This window comes from Vidua macroura, chromosome 14, assembly GCF_024509145.1.
Source record: "Vidua macroura isolate BioBank_ID:100142 chromosome 14, ASM2450914v1, whole genome shotgun sequence".
Lineage (NCBI taxonomy): Eukaryota > Metazoa > Chordata > Aves > Passeriformes > Viduidae > Vidua > Vidua macroura.
The window spans coordinates 4321393-4337397 of NC_071584.1; the positions used below are offsets into that span (position 1 = coordinate 4321393).

At 53.0% G+C, this 16005-nt stretch overlaps 1 protein-coding gene across 7 annotated transcripts in view; it reads left to right on the top strand.

Moving 5' to 3' along the window:
- Window positions 1-15505, top strand: part of ZNF185 (zinc finger protein 185 with LIM domain) — a 30820-nt gene extending 15315 nt beyond the window's left edge. For 3 of the 7 annotated variants that reach the window (XM_053990477.1, XM_053990480.1, XM_053990479.1), the window contains exons 13-31: window positions 554-634; window positions 939-1007; window positions 1511-1594; window positions 1750-1794; window positions 2149-2232; window positions 3349-3432; window positions 3848-3931; window positions 4090-4197; window positions 4913-5005; window positions 5403-5483; window positions 6292-6444; window positions 6971-7078; window positions 7299-7391; window positions 8395-8472; window positions 9761-9826; window positions 10882-10962; window positions 11748-11850; window positions 12383-12481; window positions 13280-15505. In XM_053990477.1, the coding sequence (XP_053846452.1) occupies window positions 554-634; window positions 939-1007; window positions 1511-1594; window positions 1750-1794; window positions 2149-2232; window positions 3349-3432; window positions 3848-3931; window positions 4090-4197; window positions 4913-5005; window positions 5403-5483; window positions 6292-6444; window positions 6971-7078; window positions 7299-7391; window positions 8395-8472; window positions 9761-9826; window positions 10882-10962; window positions 11748-11850; window positions 12383-12481 (1594 nt within the window). In that variant the 3' untranslated portion in view covers window positions 13280-15505. The remainder of the gene's footprint in view (window positions 1-553; window positions 635-938; window positions 1008-1510; window positions 1595-1749; window positions 1795-2148; window positions 2233-3348; window positions 3433-3847; window positions 3932-4089; window positions 4198-4912; window positions 5006-5402; window positions 5484-6291; window positions 6445-6970; window positions 7079-7298; window positions 7392-8394; window positions 8473-9760; window positions 9827-10881; window positions 10963-11747; window positions 11851-12382; window positions 12482-13279) is intronic. The other 4 variants (XM_053990478.1, XM_053990483.1, XM_053990482.1 and 1 more) reach the window with 4 other exon arrangements.
- The last annotated feature ends 500 nt before the right edge of the window (window positions 15506-16005 follow it).

The window sequence follows — 16005 nt, forward strand, 5'->3', positions numbered from 1 at the left end:
GGTCCCTGGCCGCCTGCCAGGGTCTCAGAGGCTTCTGCCCTGGGCCCAGAACATCCAAGAGTGTCTGAGGGACACCTTGGGTTCCGACATGTAGAATCCTGGACTGCTTTGGGTTGGAAGGACTTTAAAACCCACCCAGTCCCACCCTATGGGCAGGGACACCTTCCACTGTCCAAGATTGCGCCAAGCCCCTTTCTTGCCAAACAGGTATAAGGGAATCATTTTTAGTTGTTTTCCATGGATTTTGACTGAATCCATGCCTGGTGTATACAAAAGGTGGAATAGTTCTCACTGTACACCGCACTTTGGCTGCTGCCCTTGTCCTGGTGCTTTTACTGGTGTGCCACTGTAGAAAGTGGCAAAATCTGTGCTTTTAATTTAAAATTGCTTCTGAGAAGCTTCACTTTCTTGCCAGTGAAAGGATTGAGAAGAGTGATGATTCATTCCCATTTTGTTCATTCCCATAAGGAACACTCCAGTGCAGGGTAGATTTGCTGCAGCTGGAGCTGGTTTAACCAGGAATGACAATTTTGTCCTTTGTCCTCTCTTGCAGCCCCAAGGCAGGCAGCAGGAGCCAAACATCCCCATCCCTGAGTGACACTTTGGGGAATATCTCCGCTTCTGCTGAGAGCAGGTGGGTCTGGAGGCCCTGCAGGATCCCCTGAGGGCAGGATGGGGAATTCAGCTCTGCCTGGGGGGATTCCCTGGAGACACAAAATCCTCCAGGACACAGAGCAGCAAACACCACACAGAGAATTCCAGGGAAGGGGCAAAAACATCTGGGAGGAAACATTCCCACATGGAAGCTGAGGGCCTGCCACAGGCTGAACATTGCCCAGCCCTGTGCTGGGAATTGGAATCCAGACCTGCAGCCCTTTCTGTGCAGCTCCTGTGGCTCCTCACCCCCCTCCCTGACACTCCTGCTGTTTTCCCTGCAGGAATGGTGAGGACAGACAGGCCCTGCATGAGAAATTCTCCTTGGAAACGGTGTCCCAGCATGGAGATGGGTAAGGAACAGGCAGGGGCTGCTCTGTGCTGCTGACCCTGGATTTGCTGGGGAGCAGTAGCTCCCTGCTCCGGGTGTCCCCCAGCCCAGGCTGCACTCCAAGAGCAGCATCTGCTGGCAAAGCTGCAGCCTGGCAGAGATCTCCTCCCTTCCCTCACTGCTCTGGGATTCTCCCCCCTGAACACTCCACCCCTTGAACACTCCACTCCCTGCATTTCCCTTGATTTTGCTGCTCCCTTTGCCTCCCACTGCCATTCCCTGGAGTTGTCCCACCTCCAGGGGCTGTGCTGGTCCTTGCTGGCTGGTGGCTCCTGCTGGTCTTGGGCCATGGTTCCATGATCTGCAGTCACACCCGCTGGGCTCGGGAATGCAGCCCTGCCCATCCTGATGGAATGATTTAACCCCATTTTGTTCCCCCAACCAAATATCAGCAGAATTCTCTAGGATGATACATTACAAATGCTGACAAGTCCCATTTTCACTGGAATTTTCCTTTTTTTGTAGTGACAGATCTCTGAAGGAAAAGCCTGAGAGGTTCCCATGGGAGGAAGGGGCCCCCAGAGCCACCAGGGCTTCCACGAATGGAAGGTAGAATCACTGTGGGATCCCTGACTTGGGCACCACGCAGTCCATAAACTGCTGTTCTAGAGTCCACGTAGGCTTTGTAGAACTGCTCTCTCCTCTATGAAATGCATGGGAAAGTCACTATAGAGCATTCCTCAACTTGTGTCTCTCTTTTCCAGTTTTCCTGAGCACACAGAAGCCAAGAATGGGTTTTACCCACCAGAGTAAGTGGAAAATTCCTTTTTTCTCCTTTGTTTTAGATTTTGGGGGGGGGTGGTGGGGGGGTGGTTCTCCTGACCCGGGTCTGCCCTGTGGATGATCTCTGGGAGCAGCCCTTGCAGAGCCAGGTGGGCCTGACCCAGCAGCTCAAAAGGCCTGGGCTCTTCCAGCTGCTTTCCTCACATGAGGACAAGTGGGTTGGAGCTGGGGCTCAGCCCTTCAGGAAATTCCCAAGGCTAAGCAGGAGGGAGGAAAAGTTGTTCCACTGGAGCCAGGAAAACCTGGTGGTGGATATTTTTACTTCTTGGTGTTCTCCTCTTGCTGAGCTTCCTGCTGGGACCAACCCCCTTCTCTCCCAGGTCCAGCTCTGGTTCCTGGCACATACCTGGGGATGCTCCGGAGAAGCTGCTCCGTCCCTCCGAGCCCTCCCAGGGGGACACCAGGTGTGACCTGCACAGGGCCTGGGGCTGGCACCTTCTGCTTCCAGAGGGAGCTGGGCTGGGAATAAGCAACTTGTCCAGAGTAAAGCTGGGATTAGAATCCAAACTGGGCAACAAAGCAACTGGGAAAGGGAAATTCTGTGTGGGTAAACAGTAGGAACAGCAGCTTTCTGTTCACTGTTACACAACTTCTTCCCAGAGAAGCTGCCTGGGAATTCAGGAGGAATTTCTTCGTGGAAGGGGTGATCAGGCATTGGAAGGGGCTGCCCAGGGAGGTCTGGAGTCCCCATCCCTGGAGGTGTCCAAGGAAGGCCTGGATGTGGCACTCAGTGCTCTGGGCTGGGGACAAGGTGGGGATGGGTCACAGGTTGGACTTGATGATCCTGGAGGGGTTTTCCAGCCTCTGGGATGCTGGGAGCAGATCCAGCAGTGTTAGCACTGCCTTTAGTGCCTCTGTCCCACAGGATTTTAGAGTCTTTGCTCCCCTGACGTTGCCAGGGGTGCATGGTCAGGGAGGAATTGCTGCTGTTGGCAGCACTGATCTCCCTGGAGCTGCTTCCCTCCCTTGTCCATTATTTTGGGATTCATTTCCCTGTATTGGCCCAACAAAGGCATTGAGGTGAGCAGGTTTCAGTACCAGGTTGGACAGGGCTTGGAGCACCCTGGGACAGTGGAAGGTGTCTCCCTGCCCATGGCAGGGGGTGGGATTGGATGAGCTTTAAGGTCCTTCCAACCCAAACCTTTCTGTGATTCCTGGATTCTATGAAATGAATTCAGCCCCCTGAGCTGAGGTGAGGAGGATCCCACAGCCTGGAGCTGCTGCTGGTGATGTAGGAATGTCTTCCTCCAAGTTACTCCTGTTTTGCTTTGTCCAGGTGCTCCATCTGGGACAGGACAGGAAATTCTGAGATGTGTGGGAATTTAATCCCAGTAACCCCCTCAGTTCCACCAGCAGCCTCTCCTCTTGGTTAGGATGGAAAATGGGTTTTTCTGAGTGAAAAGCAGTTTTTTTAGACAGTTCTTTCCTGTTTCCTGGGCTGATACAAAGTACAGTGTTGCTGCTCCAAACAAATCCCCTGGAAATTTTTGGAAGCTCTAAATTCCCTGTTTGTTTGCCAGGTCATCCTTGCAGCCTGATGTCCCTTTTCGTCCCACTGAGAGAACCCCTGTGCATATTGAGGACACAGAATATCCCTTTAAAAGGTAAGAGTAGGGTGAGTTTAGTGGGTGGGGGAACAATCCTGAGGATTAAGGGAAACCTGAATGGGCAGGCACAGAAAGAGGCTCCTTCTCCTGTTTTCCCAAGGATGGAAACAACTGAGATTTAAATAAACCAAGAGCTTTGTGTTGTATCCCCCTCCATCTCCTTTGAGAGCAGCCAAGCACTGCAGATTTTTCCTCCTCTTGTGTTCTCAGTGGGGTTCAGTCACTCAGTTTCAATTCCCTGATAATCCAGGGATGCTGGAGCAGCAGCAGGGAGCAGCTGGAACACAGGGACATGGACTGTCCCAGAGAAAAGCCAGTGCAGGCTGGCACAAGTCTGGCCTGGTGAGCAGAGTCATGCCAGGGTCCAGGTGCCAGGTTTTAGGAATGTGATGGGTGTTGCTCTGGTTTCCAGCTCTATCCTGGGCTATGAGGAGAGGAGCAGCTCCATGAATCCTGAGGGTCCATCCCACCACCAGCCCTACTGGCATGAGACAAGGTGAGGACTGGGGGGACTGGGATGTCTGGGGTCGGTGATCTGGGATGTTTGAAATGGCTCTGGCCAAACTGGCTCCTGCTCCTGGCCTGCTCCTCTCCAGGGAATGGGTTTCTGCCCATCCCAGCATGGATTTTCCCAATCCTGGATCTCTGATTTAGGTTTCTGGACTCAGCCAGCCTCACTGAGAGGGGCCAAGGAGCTCTTGGTCATGACACCACCCCAGAACCCCCCCGGCTGAAGGATGCCACTGAGCCCAGCAGGGCTGGGTAAGGAATGGGATATTCCCCCTGCCTTTTCCTGTTGGATGAGGGGGCATTCCTTGGGCATCTTCCCCCCTGCTGATAAACATCCTCCCAGGTTCTCCTTTTCATAGAATCATGGAATTGTTAAGGTTGGAAAAGACTTCTTGGATCAAGCCCAAGCATCAGCCAGCACCATCACCATACTCAGCACTAACCCATGTCCTCAAGTGCCACACCCACACATTTCCAGGAAATGACAACCCTTTCCATGAAGAAATTTTCCCCAATATCCAACCTAAACCTCCTCTAGTGCAATCTGGGGCCTTCTTGTGCCTGATTCTAGTGCTGCTTCTACTGGATGAACCTTTTACCATGGTTTTATAGGAAAACCTGGGAGAAAAGATCATCCTTAGCTGCAGCCATCAAACCCTGTCCAGCTGGACTGCCAGGAGTTGCTTCCTAGACTTTAAATTTGGGAGCAGAGGGTGTCTAGGGAGAGACAATAAGTGATAAAATTTGGCATTTGGCTCCAAAGTAAAGCTGGGTATGGTTTTGAACTTCCTCAGTCAGGGCTGGCTGTCCACATGGGAGGACTTTATGGACTGATTTCCTTTCTTTTGTCCATATTTTCCACCTCAGTTGGAAGAATTGAGGCTCTTGGTTAAACTGGGCTCCCTCTCAGGTGTGTCAGTGAGAACACCTTGGAGTCAGAGAGTGACCAGAGTGTTCTTCTCCCCAGGTCTGAGCTGCACTCCCAGGACACTGCTGGGAGCAAGGACAGGGACATGGGAATGTCATCCTGTATGCAGAGTGAGGAAACCACTGCAAGAAGGCAAGAGTGATCATGGGACTGCTTTTTCTGGTGGGAGGATGTGGGGAATTTGCTGTAGGGGGCTCTGGAGAAGGTACCATGGTTGGGGTCCTTCCTTTCAGCCCTGATTTTTAAGAGTTCTGGATTTTCCATCTCTTTTTTTTTCACATCACTTTGGGTTATTTGAGGACTTAGGTTAGTGCTGGGTGGTTGCATTTGATGATCTTAGAGGGCTTCTCCAACCTAAACAATTCTGTGATGTCATGATTGTATCTGGCACATTTCCATGCAGGGATATTGCACTTTTTTTTTTTTTTTTCCTTGAGGCAGGAGATTCTCCAGGGGCTGCATCTCCATCCCACAGGAATTCTGTGCTCAGGGTGCTTCCACAGACCGTAAAGGTCTCTTGTCTTGGCAGGTCCAGCTCTGTTCTGGAAGGAAGAAGCATCCCAGCTCCAGAGATTCCACATGCAAACGAGTCTGAGCCACGCCGGGACAGGTACAGAGCTGAGGGACCAGGACATCCCTCACAGACCTCCAGGTCTCCTTCCTGGCCTGCCCAAGGCATCCAAATGCTCATTTCCTGGCTTGGGGAATTCAGGAACCAATATGGGCTCTGCCAGTGCCACCTTTCCCCCTGGAAGGAGCACAGCCCTCTGGGATCTCCCACAGGAATTGTTGCAGTTCAGCGTCAGAAGGACTTGGAGCTGCATGGAGAGAGTCCATGCCTGGAGCCACTCTGGAGCCAGGCTGGGAGAGCTGGGGGTGCTCAGCTGGAGAGGAGAGGGCTCCAGGGAGAGCTCAGAGCCCCTGCCAGGGCCTGAGGGGCTCCAGGAGAGCTGGAGAGGAACTGGGGACAGGGCATGGAGGGACAGGACACAGGGAATGGCTCCCACTGTCAGAGGGCAGGGATGGATGGGATATTGGGAATTAGGAATTGTTCCCTGGGAGGATGGGCAGGCCCTGGCACAGGGTGCCCAGAGCAGCTGGGGCTGTCACTGGATCCCTGGCAGTGCCCAAGGCCAGGCTGGACACTGGGGCTTGGAGCAGCCTGGGACAGTGGAAGGAGTCCCTGCCCATGGCAGAGGTGGAATTGGGATGAACTTGGAGGTCCCTCCCAACCCAAACTATTCTGGGATTCTGGAATTCCCTGATCCCATGGTTCTGTTAACACCATGGTGTCCCATTTCTCTCTGCTCCCTGTAGGAAGTGGCAGGATCCACCCTCAGCAGGCCCTGAACACTCGTGTGAGCTGCTCAGAGCAGACACCCCTTGGCTTTATGGTCAGACTGGTTTAAATTCTTCAGCAGGTCTGACTTCAGCTCCCAGGAGAGTGTTCCCAGTGCCCACGAGTCCCAGCCCGCCGTGCCCCTGTTCCAGGAACACCAATCCTTCGGAGGCTCCGTGCCCAGCCACAGGATTCCAGCCTATGTGGACAGCCAGGTGTTCAGCAGCAGGAGGTGGGGATTTGGGGATGGGGTTTTGGGATGAGGGTTTGGGGGTGAAGGGTTTAGGATGCAGAGACAGGGAAAGCTGCTGGCAGGGGACACTTTCCACTATCCTGAGCTGCTCCAAGCCCCAGCCAGCCTGGCCTTGGACACTTCCAAGAATGGGGCAGCCACAGCTTCTCCAGGCAATCCATTTGGGAATGCTTTGGCTTTGCTCAGGTGTTGGGTTTGGAGCCTGCTGTCCATATGGAGCACAGACCTGGCACAGAGAAATGGGCAGAGCATGGGGGAATGCACGATGGAATCATGGAATCCTCATGGCTGGAAAAGGCCTCTGTGATCATCAGCTGTGTCACATGGCCACCACCAAGCCACAGCCTCAAGTGCCACATCTACACACTTCCTGGACACTTTCAGGGACAGGAATCACACTGCTATGCCAGGGTAGTGCCAGAAGCTGGCAGTGACTGTGAGCCCAGCGTGGGCACTCCAGAGATTCCTGCTGCTGTGTGCTCAGGGCTTTGTGTCCCCTCTGCAGGCCCAGCCTGGATCCCAAAGGGAGCGTTTATTCTGGGAGCAGCAGCCCCAGGAGCAGCTGGTATGACAGTGCCAGGGGGCACGGGGACTTCAGCCCCCCAGCAGGACGGTGAGTCCAGGGCTGGGATCCCAGCTTCCCAAACCAAGCAACTCCCCAGTGCCACACTTACTCAGTGTCCAGGTGTCCTGGTCCATCTGCTGATTCCCTGGCTGAGAGCAGGTGTTGGGTGTGCCCAGCAGGGAGATTCCAGCTGAGATTCCCACCCTGTGTGAGGATCCCTCAGGTGCCCAAACTCAGAGCTTGAGACTGTTCCACTTCCTGTCCCCAGCCACGACTCCCTTCCCAGAGATCCCACCATATCCATGTCCCAGAGAAGCCACAGGGTGCCATTCTACATGGACAGCTTAAACTCCAGCTCCAGGTAAACGGGGAGTCACAAGGGCTCCGAGGGGCATTTCCCAGAAATTTATGACATAGGAGCCAGCAGGCAAAGCCAAGAGCTGAGAGAGGGAGGATTGGTTTCCAGGGAGTGGATGCATGATACAGATCAGCTCTTAAACCATTCCTAGCTAGAGCTGCCTAGCACAGGGTCTGGGATACATCCAGAAAAATCCCTGGAGATTTTTCACTGTGTGGGAGGCCAGAAGAGAGGGACAGGAGAATGGGGAGCTGATTCCTGGCTGGAAACTGGCCTTTGCTACAGGAAAACAGAGATCACAGCAAAGAGAGAGGGTCACTGTCTCCAGAAGGTCAATGGTTAAATGACAGAACTGCTCCCAGAATAAGGCTGTTGGAAGGGGCAGGAGGTATGAAATACCATCATCCTGGGCCTCTGCAGTCCCTCCTGGCAGTGCCAGCCCACCCATCAGCTGTCTGATGCTCCATGCAGCCACCAGTGCAAGGCTGAGGGATCGATCTGTAACAAGGAGTAGTTGTGGGGGTGAAGGGGAGGCACAAGATCCTTGGATTGGCTCCAGGGAAGGTCAGCCTCATTCCAGGTCTCATTGCAGAGTGGATGGACAGAGCTGTTTTCCATAGTTTTGTTGCATTCTTCCTTCAAATTACTGAGTTGGGGACAGTTCCACTGGACTTGGGAATGTTCCCATCTCCTGCAATTCCTCCTGGGCTCTTTCTCCCAGTGGCTGCTCACAGTCAGGCTTCCACTCACTCAGCCCATCCTCACTGGAAGATCTCATTGGATCTTCTGGCTCATGGCCCTACAAGTGAGACTTCTCCAAATCCCTTCTCCAGGGAAGCAGTCCTGTCCTGTGGCAGAGGTAGAAGGAGAAAGGGATTGGTTTGGTCCATGACAAGGTCTGGCAAAGGGCTGTGCTGTCCATCTGCCCTCCCAGCAGTGGCGGCTGCTCTCCTGGCTGCCAGTTTGGATCCTGCCATGGCTCACGGAGTTTTCCCTCTCTCCACAGGCTCCTCTCCAGTTCCAGTGAGAGGCTCTGCAGCTCCCACCACAGCTCTGAGTACCAGCCTGACTCCAGCACTGCCGGGTAAACAGCCGAGGGGGGCACAATTCCCTCGCCGCAGGGTGGGGCCATCCTGCGTGTGAGGAATTCTAGCTTTGGCACCTGGCTGGCATCACCCACTGTGGCCAGCAGGGTCCAGGCAGTGATTGTCCCCCTGTGTGCACTGCTGAGGCCCCACGTGGAATCCAGGGGTCAGTTCTGGGCTGCTCAGGACAAAGCTGACCCTGAGGGGCTGGAGCGTGTCCAGGGAAGGGAATGGAGCTGGGGAAGGGGATTGGAGCCCCAGGAGCTTCTGAGGGAGCTGGAAAGGGGCTCAGCCTGGAGAAAAGGAGGCTCAGGGGGGGCCCTTGCTCTGCACAACTCCTGACAGGATGGGACAGCTGGGGGGGTTAGGCACTGCTCTCAGGGAACAGGGACAGGAGGAGAGGGAACAGCCTCAGGCTAGGCCAGGGGAGGCTGAGGTTGGTGGTGGAAGTGTCCAGAAAATATGTGAATGTGACACTTGGGAACATGGTTTGGTAGTGACCATGGTGGTGGCCCTAACTGATGGTTGGATTTGATGATCTTAAAGGTCTTTTTCAACATTAATGATTCCATGACTCCATGATGTAGAAAGAGCCCATGCTCAGTTTAAGGAAAAAAAAGAGGTTTCTTTCCTTAGCCATGACAAGTCTTAGTGTACGAAGGGAGGATTAATCCCTTTTAGGGGATGCCTTTTATTAATGCCTTTTAGGCAGCAGTAAATGCAGGAAATGCATCATGGAAAAAGGCTGAGGGCGGGGGGCACAGGGCTCCCCTCGGCCTGCACAGAGCTGCACCAGGGTGGGACATGGAATTCTAGAGCTGGGATTGGAAAAAGGCAGGAATATGAAAGAGAGGTAAAATCATCCCCAACCAAGCAGCAGCAGTTTACACACTGGCTGAAAACACTGGAAGTATTCCAGAGGCAGAGCAGCCCCTGGAAGCAGCACTGTGCCACAGGGCTCAGTGGTAACGGGGGAGCTGGGAGTGTCCATTGTGTGCCTAATCCTGACGGGAGCTGGGAAAGACTTATCCCTCAAACCCGTAACTGGATGAAAGGGTTACATTATCCATCCCATTCTTTCCAATTAACTCGATTTGTTTTGGTGGGGTAATTAGAGGAGTTGTTATTTAGCAACAATGCTAGATATGCAGGATTTATTCCAGAACAACAGCATCCTGCTCCGAGCCTGTCCCACACGCGTTCCGTGTCCGGGGCACACGTCGTCCCTGCCCGGCTCTCCCGAGCCCCAGCCGCTCTTTTCTCATGCAAATGCTTCCCATTTTCCAGGAGAGGGATCCTCTTTGTCAAGGAGTACGTGAACACTGGCGGCTTTGCCTCGCCACGCCACGGCAGGTAGGGAGCGTTGGGGACACCCTGTGTCACTGCCAGGTGTCACACCGTGTGTCACACATGCGTGCAGAGCCCAGCACCGGGCTTTGCCACCTCACACATCCCACCAGGAGGGAGCAGCTGGAGCTGATCAGCTCGGGGGGTTATTGGGAAGGCAGGTTCTGCTTTGTGGGGTCCTGCCCTCTCCTCCCGCTGTGCTGGTGACAGCAGGACCTGTGTCCCACTGCTCCCACGGGACAGGGGAGCTCCTCCTGGAGTGGCTTGGTCTCTGAAGTGGGTGAAAACACCACACTGCCGGTTTGGCACTGGGAGGCTTCACCCTGCGCCTGTAAACAATGACTGGAATGCATGAGGAGAATGTGGAGGGTGAGGGATCTCAGTGGTAAAACGTCCATTATATGAATTTTAAAAAGTTAAATTGCACCATTTTCAAGCTTAAGTCTTCAGTCCTTTGAGTTCTGCTCAAGTGAAGCTGCTCCACACTTGCCCCGGCATGACAAGAGCAGAATTTGGCCCCATGGACATCATCCTCACAGTGATGTGGCACCAGTTCACACCAGTTTGATGCTCCCTCCAGACATTATCCTCCCTCAGCACTCTGCTGGCATCCCTGGGAGAACTGATTACAGTCTCTAGATCTCCAGCCTGTCCCAGAACTCAGCAAAGCTGCTGTCAGCAGCCAAAGATAAGCCAAATATCCAGGAAACTCAGGCAGAGAGGGAACACTCAGCTGGATGAGGGATGAAACCAGGGATGTGCTTCGTGCCTTTTCCTGCATAATAGTGCAGGATTTGAAGTTTTAGTAGTGAAAAGCTGCTATTTGTAAGGGCCAGATGTAAACATGAGGGCTCTTGTGAGGCCAGGGGAGTTTTGCCTGGAGAGTCCTCTCTGGGAGTACTTAAAGGTTCCTCTTTGTGTCCCGGGAAGGCACTTTGAGGACCTTCTCCCTAAGGAACAGGTAGCCAGGATATTCCAAATCACTGGATTATGATTCCATCCGAAATTCTTTTCCCACATATCACTGCCAAGTGCTGATATTTGCCTCCTTCCTTCCACAGTGGCAGCCTTGTGGATTTGAGTGACCTGGAGAGAAGCAGCTACAGCCACCACAGTTACCTGTCCAGTGCTCCCCTGCACAGGTAGGATGGGGCAGGGCTGCCTTGGGCAGGTTCAAAAAATTCTCAATCAGAAATGATTGTAAGGGTTTCCATTTTGAGGACACTGCAGTGTGTTTGTGGAACAGCAGCACACTAAATGGAAATACAGTGACTCCAAGTCAGAGTCTGGAGCAGGCCACCAAGGTGATCAGAGGGATGGAGCACGTCACCTGTGAAGAAAGGCTGAGAGAATTGTGATTGTTTAGCCTGGAGCTGAGAAGCTTTGTGGTAACCTAACTGTGACCTTCCAGTGCCTGAAGGGAGCCTGCAAGAAAAATGGAAAGGCGTTATTTCCAAGGGCCTGGAGTGACAGGACAAAAGGGAATGCCTCCTCACTGACTGAGGAAGGATTAGATGGGACATTGGGAAGAAATTCTCCTCTGGGAGGGTGGGCAGGCCTGGCACAGGGTGCCCAGAGAAGCTGTGGCTGCCCCTGGATCCCTGGAAGTGTCCAAGGCCAGGTTGGATGGGGCTTGGAGCAACCTGGGACAGTGGAAGGTGTCCCTGCCATGGCAGGGTGTGGAACTGGATGAGCTTTAAGGTTCCTTCCAACCTGAACCATTCCATGATTCCACAGCTGTAGGATTCTGAGATCTGTCCTGCCCCACTGCTGTGGGGCACCGCTGGGACAGCACAGTCCCCTGTTCTGTCAGTCACACAGTCACACCTGTGGGAGCAGGTTGCGATGGCTGGGATAAACCCCTGGCACCAGTGCTGGGACTGGAACCAGAGCATCACAGAGGAATCCACTGCTCTGTTCTTCCCAGGTCCAGTGAGCCCCTGTGCAGCTATTGCAGCCGGGAGATCCGAGACTGCCCCAAGATCATCATAGAGCACCTGAACATCCACTGCCACGAGTACTGCTTCAGGGTAAGCCCCAGTGCCTGTCTGCTGGGAGTGGCAGGGCTGGCAGCAGGGATCTTCCTGCAAATTCCATCCCCAGGCTTTCAGAGGGATATACGTGGGGTGTTGCCAAATCCTTACCTCGCATTGGGACAAAAACAGTAAGTCACAGGTGTCCCCAGAAGGTCCTTGAATAAATGTTAAAACAAGGAGAATTCTTTATTATTGGCAGCACCATCAGAACACCCTCATGTCCTTGCCCCGCTGTCCTTGGGGCAGACTTCCTGCTTTGTGCTCTAGTGGAGGCGGCTGAATCCTCAAACCCTGCAGGGTTTCCAAGGAAAGTGTGTGGGGATGTGGGGAGGGTGGGAGGAGGAGGGATAGGGAGTGTGGGAGGAAAAGGCCTGCAGGGACATTTGGCCATTGTAGGAAAGTGCAGCCTCAAAGGTTGCATCCTCACCTTTTAATAGAATGGTGCAGAGACCTCTGCCCCCTCCCTTCTGCTGTTCCTGTGTGGGGTTTTGGCCGTTGCTCACCCTCCTTGTTTTTCCTTTGGCAGTGTGGAATTTGCCACAAAGCAATGGGAGATCTGCTGGATAAAATATTCATCCACCGGGACATCGTCCACTGTGACAAGTGCTACGAGAAGCTCTTCTAGGTGGGTTTCCAGGGCTCCTTTCCAAAGCCATTCCCAGGGGGATGGCTGGGTGAGAGCTCAGAGTTCACTGGTGAAGGGCATTTAACCCTCACATTTCCAGGGTGACTGGCAGGGATCTCTCTGGGCTGTTCAGTGGGAAGCAGTGACCTTGCTGTAGCAGTAGCTGGAAACTCACTCACACTGTTCCAGGGTTGTTGGTTGGAGCCAGAATCTCGGTGACAAACAGGCTGTGGTGTCTTCCCGGGGGTGACAGGCAGAGGATGGCTTGAGTGATGACAGAAATGTCCCTGGGAGGTGGAGAGTCCCCACGGAAGGCAGTTAAAGGCTCCTCGCTGTGTCCTGGGCTGACCCCGTGCAGGGACTGCGGGCGGTTCGGAGCTGTGACATTCCCCTGACAGGGACACGGCTCCTCGGCAGCAGGTGCAGCTACTCCTTTACAAGAAGATCCTTTGAGGTGAAAACCTTCGGGTAGAGTTGTACATTCCAACAGATTGACAGGAGCGGGTTGGACACGGTTTGGTTTTGTCTGAATATCTGGAAGGAGCAGGAGGTGCCATGGCAGCCACCAGAGCTGCTGTGCTGTCGCTGGGAGACCTCGTGTGCTCCCGATGCCTCCCGGCACAGAGCAGCAGGAGGAGAGGAGCAGGGAACGGGGCTCTGCCTCGCTGCTCCCCGTACCTGCTAATGGCATGTGACTGGTGAGGTGCCCATCCCCACATGCTCCCGGCTCCAACCACCTCCAAGGCCGCATTCCTGGCGAGATCAACCCGTGCTCAGCCGCTCTTTGTGTGCTTGCAGGACCCCGCAGAGCTGGGAATGCAACCCGTGCCCGGCGGCACGTCTGGGAATACCGCAGCTCCTGACTGGATGAGATTGCAGAATTCCTGCTCCCGCTTTCCTCGAGTTCTTCTCCCTCTCGCTGCCCCGTGGCCGTGGATGAGTTCAGCACCTGCTGGTTGATGCTGTCACCTGCACCAGATAAGAGTGATGGGAACGAGATAAGGCAGCCTCCTCCTCAAAGATAACATTTTCCAGAGGTGCTGAGCCTGTCAGCCTGGCTTTAGCTGCATGAAGATTCTGAGCACTCACGGAGCTGGGAGTCAAGCACAGCTCCTCAGGTTCATCCCAGCTAATTGCTATGAGTCTCTCCTGATGCTATTTGTATTTCTTTCCCTCGTGCAGCCAAGCTGTGCGAGCTGCCACACAGACACTGGGAGCCTTAAACACTAAATTTGATTTATTGGGAGGATTTGAATTTAGTCCCTAGCAAAAGCCTATTTCTGTGTTTTTCACTCCCAAATTCAGCCTAGAAATAGCTTCTGCCTGATTTCCATTTGCTTTCTCCAGGATTCCAGGAGCACTTGCAAACTCTATTCTAATTGTGTGTCAGCTTTAATTCCCATTCCTGCCTCTTCCCTGAGGATGCAGCAGCAGCACTTGTGGCTGCTGCCTGTTTGGGGAGATAACAGTGTCCTTCCCCTGGTGTTTAACTCAGGCTCTGAGGGCAGGTGTCCTGTGCCAGAGCAGGGGCATCTCAATTCCCTGTCCTGACAAAGAGCTCTGCTCAGCTGAAATCCCACTTTCCCCCCTCACCAGGGCTTTGCCCAGGCCTCTCATTGCTGTAGATTTTTCACAGCCCAAATGCTCACTAACAACATTGAACTTCCAGCAGATGCTGCACTCAGTAAAATCAGAATTGTGTCATTTTAGCCCTTAACTCAGAGCTGAGAGGTTGGGAATGCTGAATAGTGAAACCTGAAAGGCAGGTGTCCTAAAAGTGTCCAGTTGTACTGTTTCCTCACATTAGGAAGGGAAGCATGAGGAGTCATAGAACTAGAGAATCCCAGAATGCTTTGGGCTGGAAGGAGTTAAAGTTCATCTATTTTAAAGTTCAAGGCAGGGACCAAGGCTCCATCCAGCCTGGCCTTGGACCCTTCCAGGGATCCAGGGGCAGCCACGGCTTCTCTGGGCAGCCAGGGCTTCCCCATCCTCACAGCCAAGAATTGCTGCAAACCAAGCTTCTCCTAAAATCCTGTGATTACCTGGGGAAAAAGGAACCCTGATCCCCCATGTGAATTTTTGTTTGTGTTTGAGAGCTGCTGAGGGAGCTGCGAAAGGGGCTCAACCTGAAGGAAAGGAGACAATGAAGGGACCTTCTGGCTGTGCACAACTCCCTGACAGGAGGGCTTTTTTCCCCCCTTAAAGACATGTATCACCCAAAAGGAACCTGCAGCTATTCTAAAAATATTATGCTTTATAATTTGTATTGATCTGAGGTTTGAAGAATTGCTGACCTACCCCCCAGGAATAAAAAACAAATTAATTATTCAAAGAGGTGAATCGTCCTGGTATTTGTGGAGAAAGGTCACCTGCACACAGATTTTTTTTCCTACATGATGGATGAGGTCATGCATTTTCTTTCACAAAAAGATCTTATTTCTCTTGGGATTCTGCTGCTTGTGGGGACAAATCTTGACCAGGTTATTTCACATTAAATCAAATAAATAAATATATAAAGGGTATAAAATGTGCTGGTGCTGAATGAGCAGAGGTAGAGGCAAACCCATCCTGGCACTGCAGTTCCCATGGTGGCACAGGGACCTCTTATTTTGGAAATCCCATCTTATGCACAGACCAAACCTCCCCAGAGCATCTGAAAACTAACAACAGAGTGACAAAATCAACACTAGCCCAGCTGACACCAGGACAGACCTCGAGCAGTGGACGTGGTGTTCAGGCCAACTGGTACAGAAACAAGATTCTGCTCATAGCATGTGGCCTTGGTGACTGCCAAACATCCAACACTTCTTACCAGGAGGTGCCAGAGGCTGTGTGTGGGTCCAACACACACATTTGGGAGGAGGATGTCAAGGAATGGTGCTGGTTTTATTGTTGGTTGATAAAACTGTCCTGAAGAGGTGTTACACACACCAAAGCTTTGGGAGATCCCAGTTAAGGTGTATTTTGTGCATTTTTTTTGATCACATGTACAGGGAGAGACCCTTTCCCCCTTCACTCATCCCTTCTCTGTGCAGCCCTTTTCCCCTCATTTGCCCCTCTTCCTCTCTCCCTTCCCTTTCCCTTACTTCCTCACCTTTCTCCCTCCTTCTCCTTCCTCCCACTCACCCTCATACCCCCTCACTCACCCCTTTTCTGCCATCACTTTGCCCCATTCACCTTTTCCCCCTTGTAAACCTTTTCCCCTCATTGAACCCCACTCCTCACTCACCTCCTTCCCACCATCACTCCTTCATTTTCCCCTCATTCATCCCCTTTTTCCTCCTCTCACCCTTCTCCCCCTCATCTGCTCAATTTCCCCTCCAATTCCCTTTCCTCCTTCACCCATTCCATTCCCCTCTTAACTCTGCTCTTTCACCCTCACTCGCCTCTTTCCCCCTAACTTGCCCCTTTCCCTCACTCACCCCTTTTCTGCCATCACTTACCCCTTTCCCTCTCACTCCCTTTCCCCCCTTTTAACCCTTTCCTCCTCATTAATCCCCATTTCCCTCATCCATCCCTTTTCC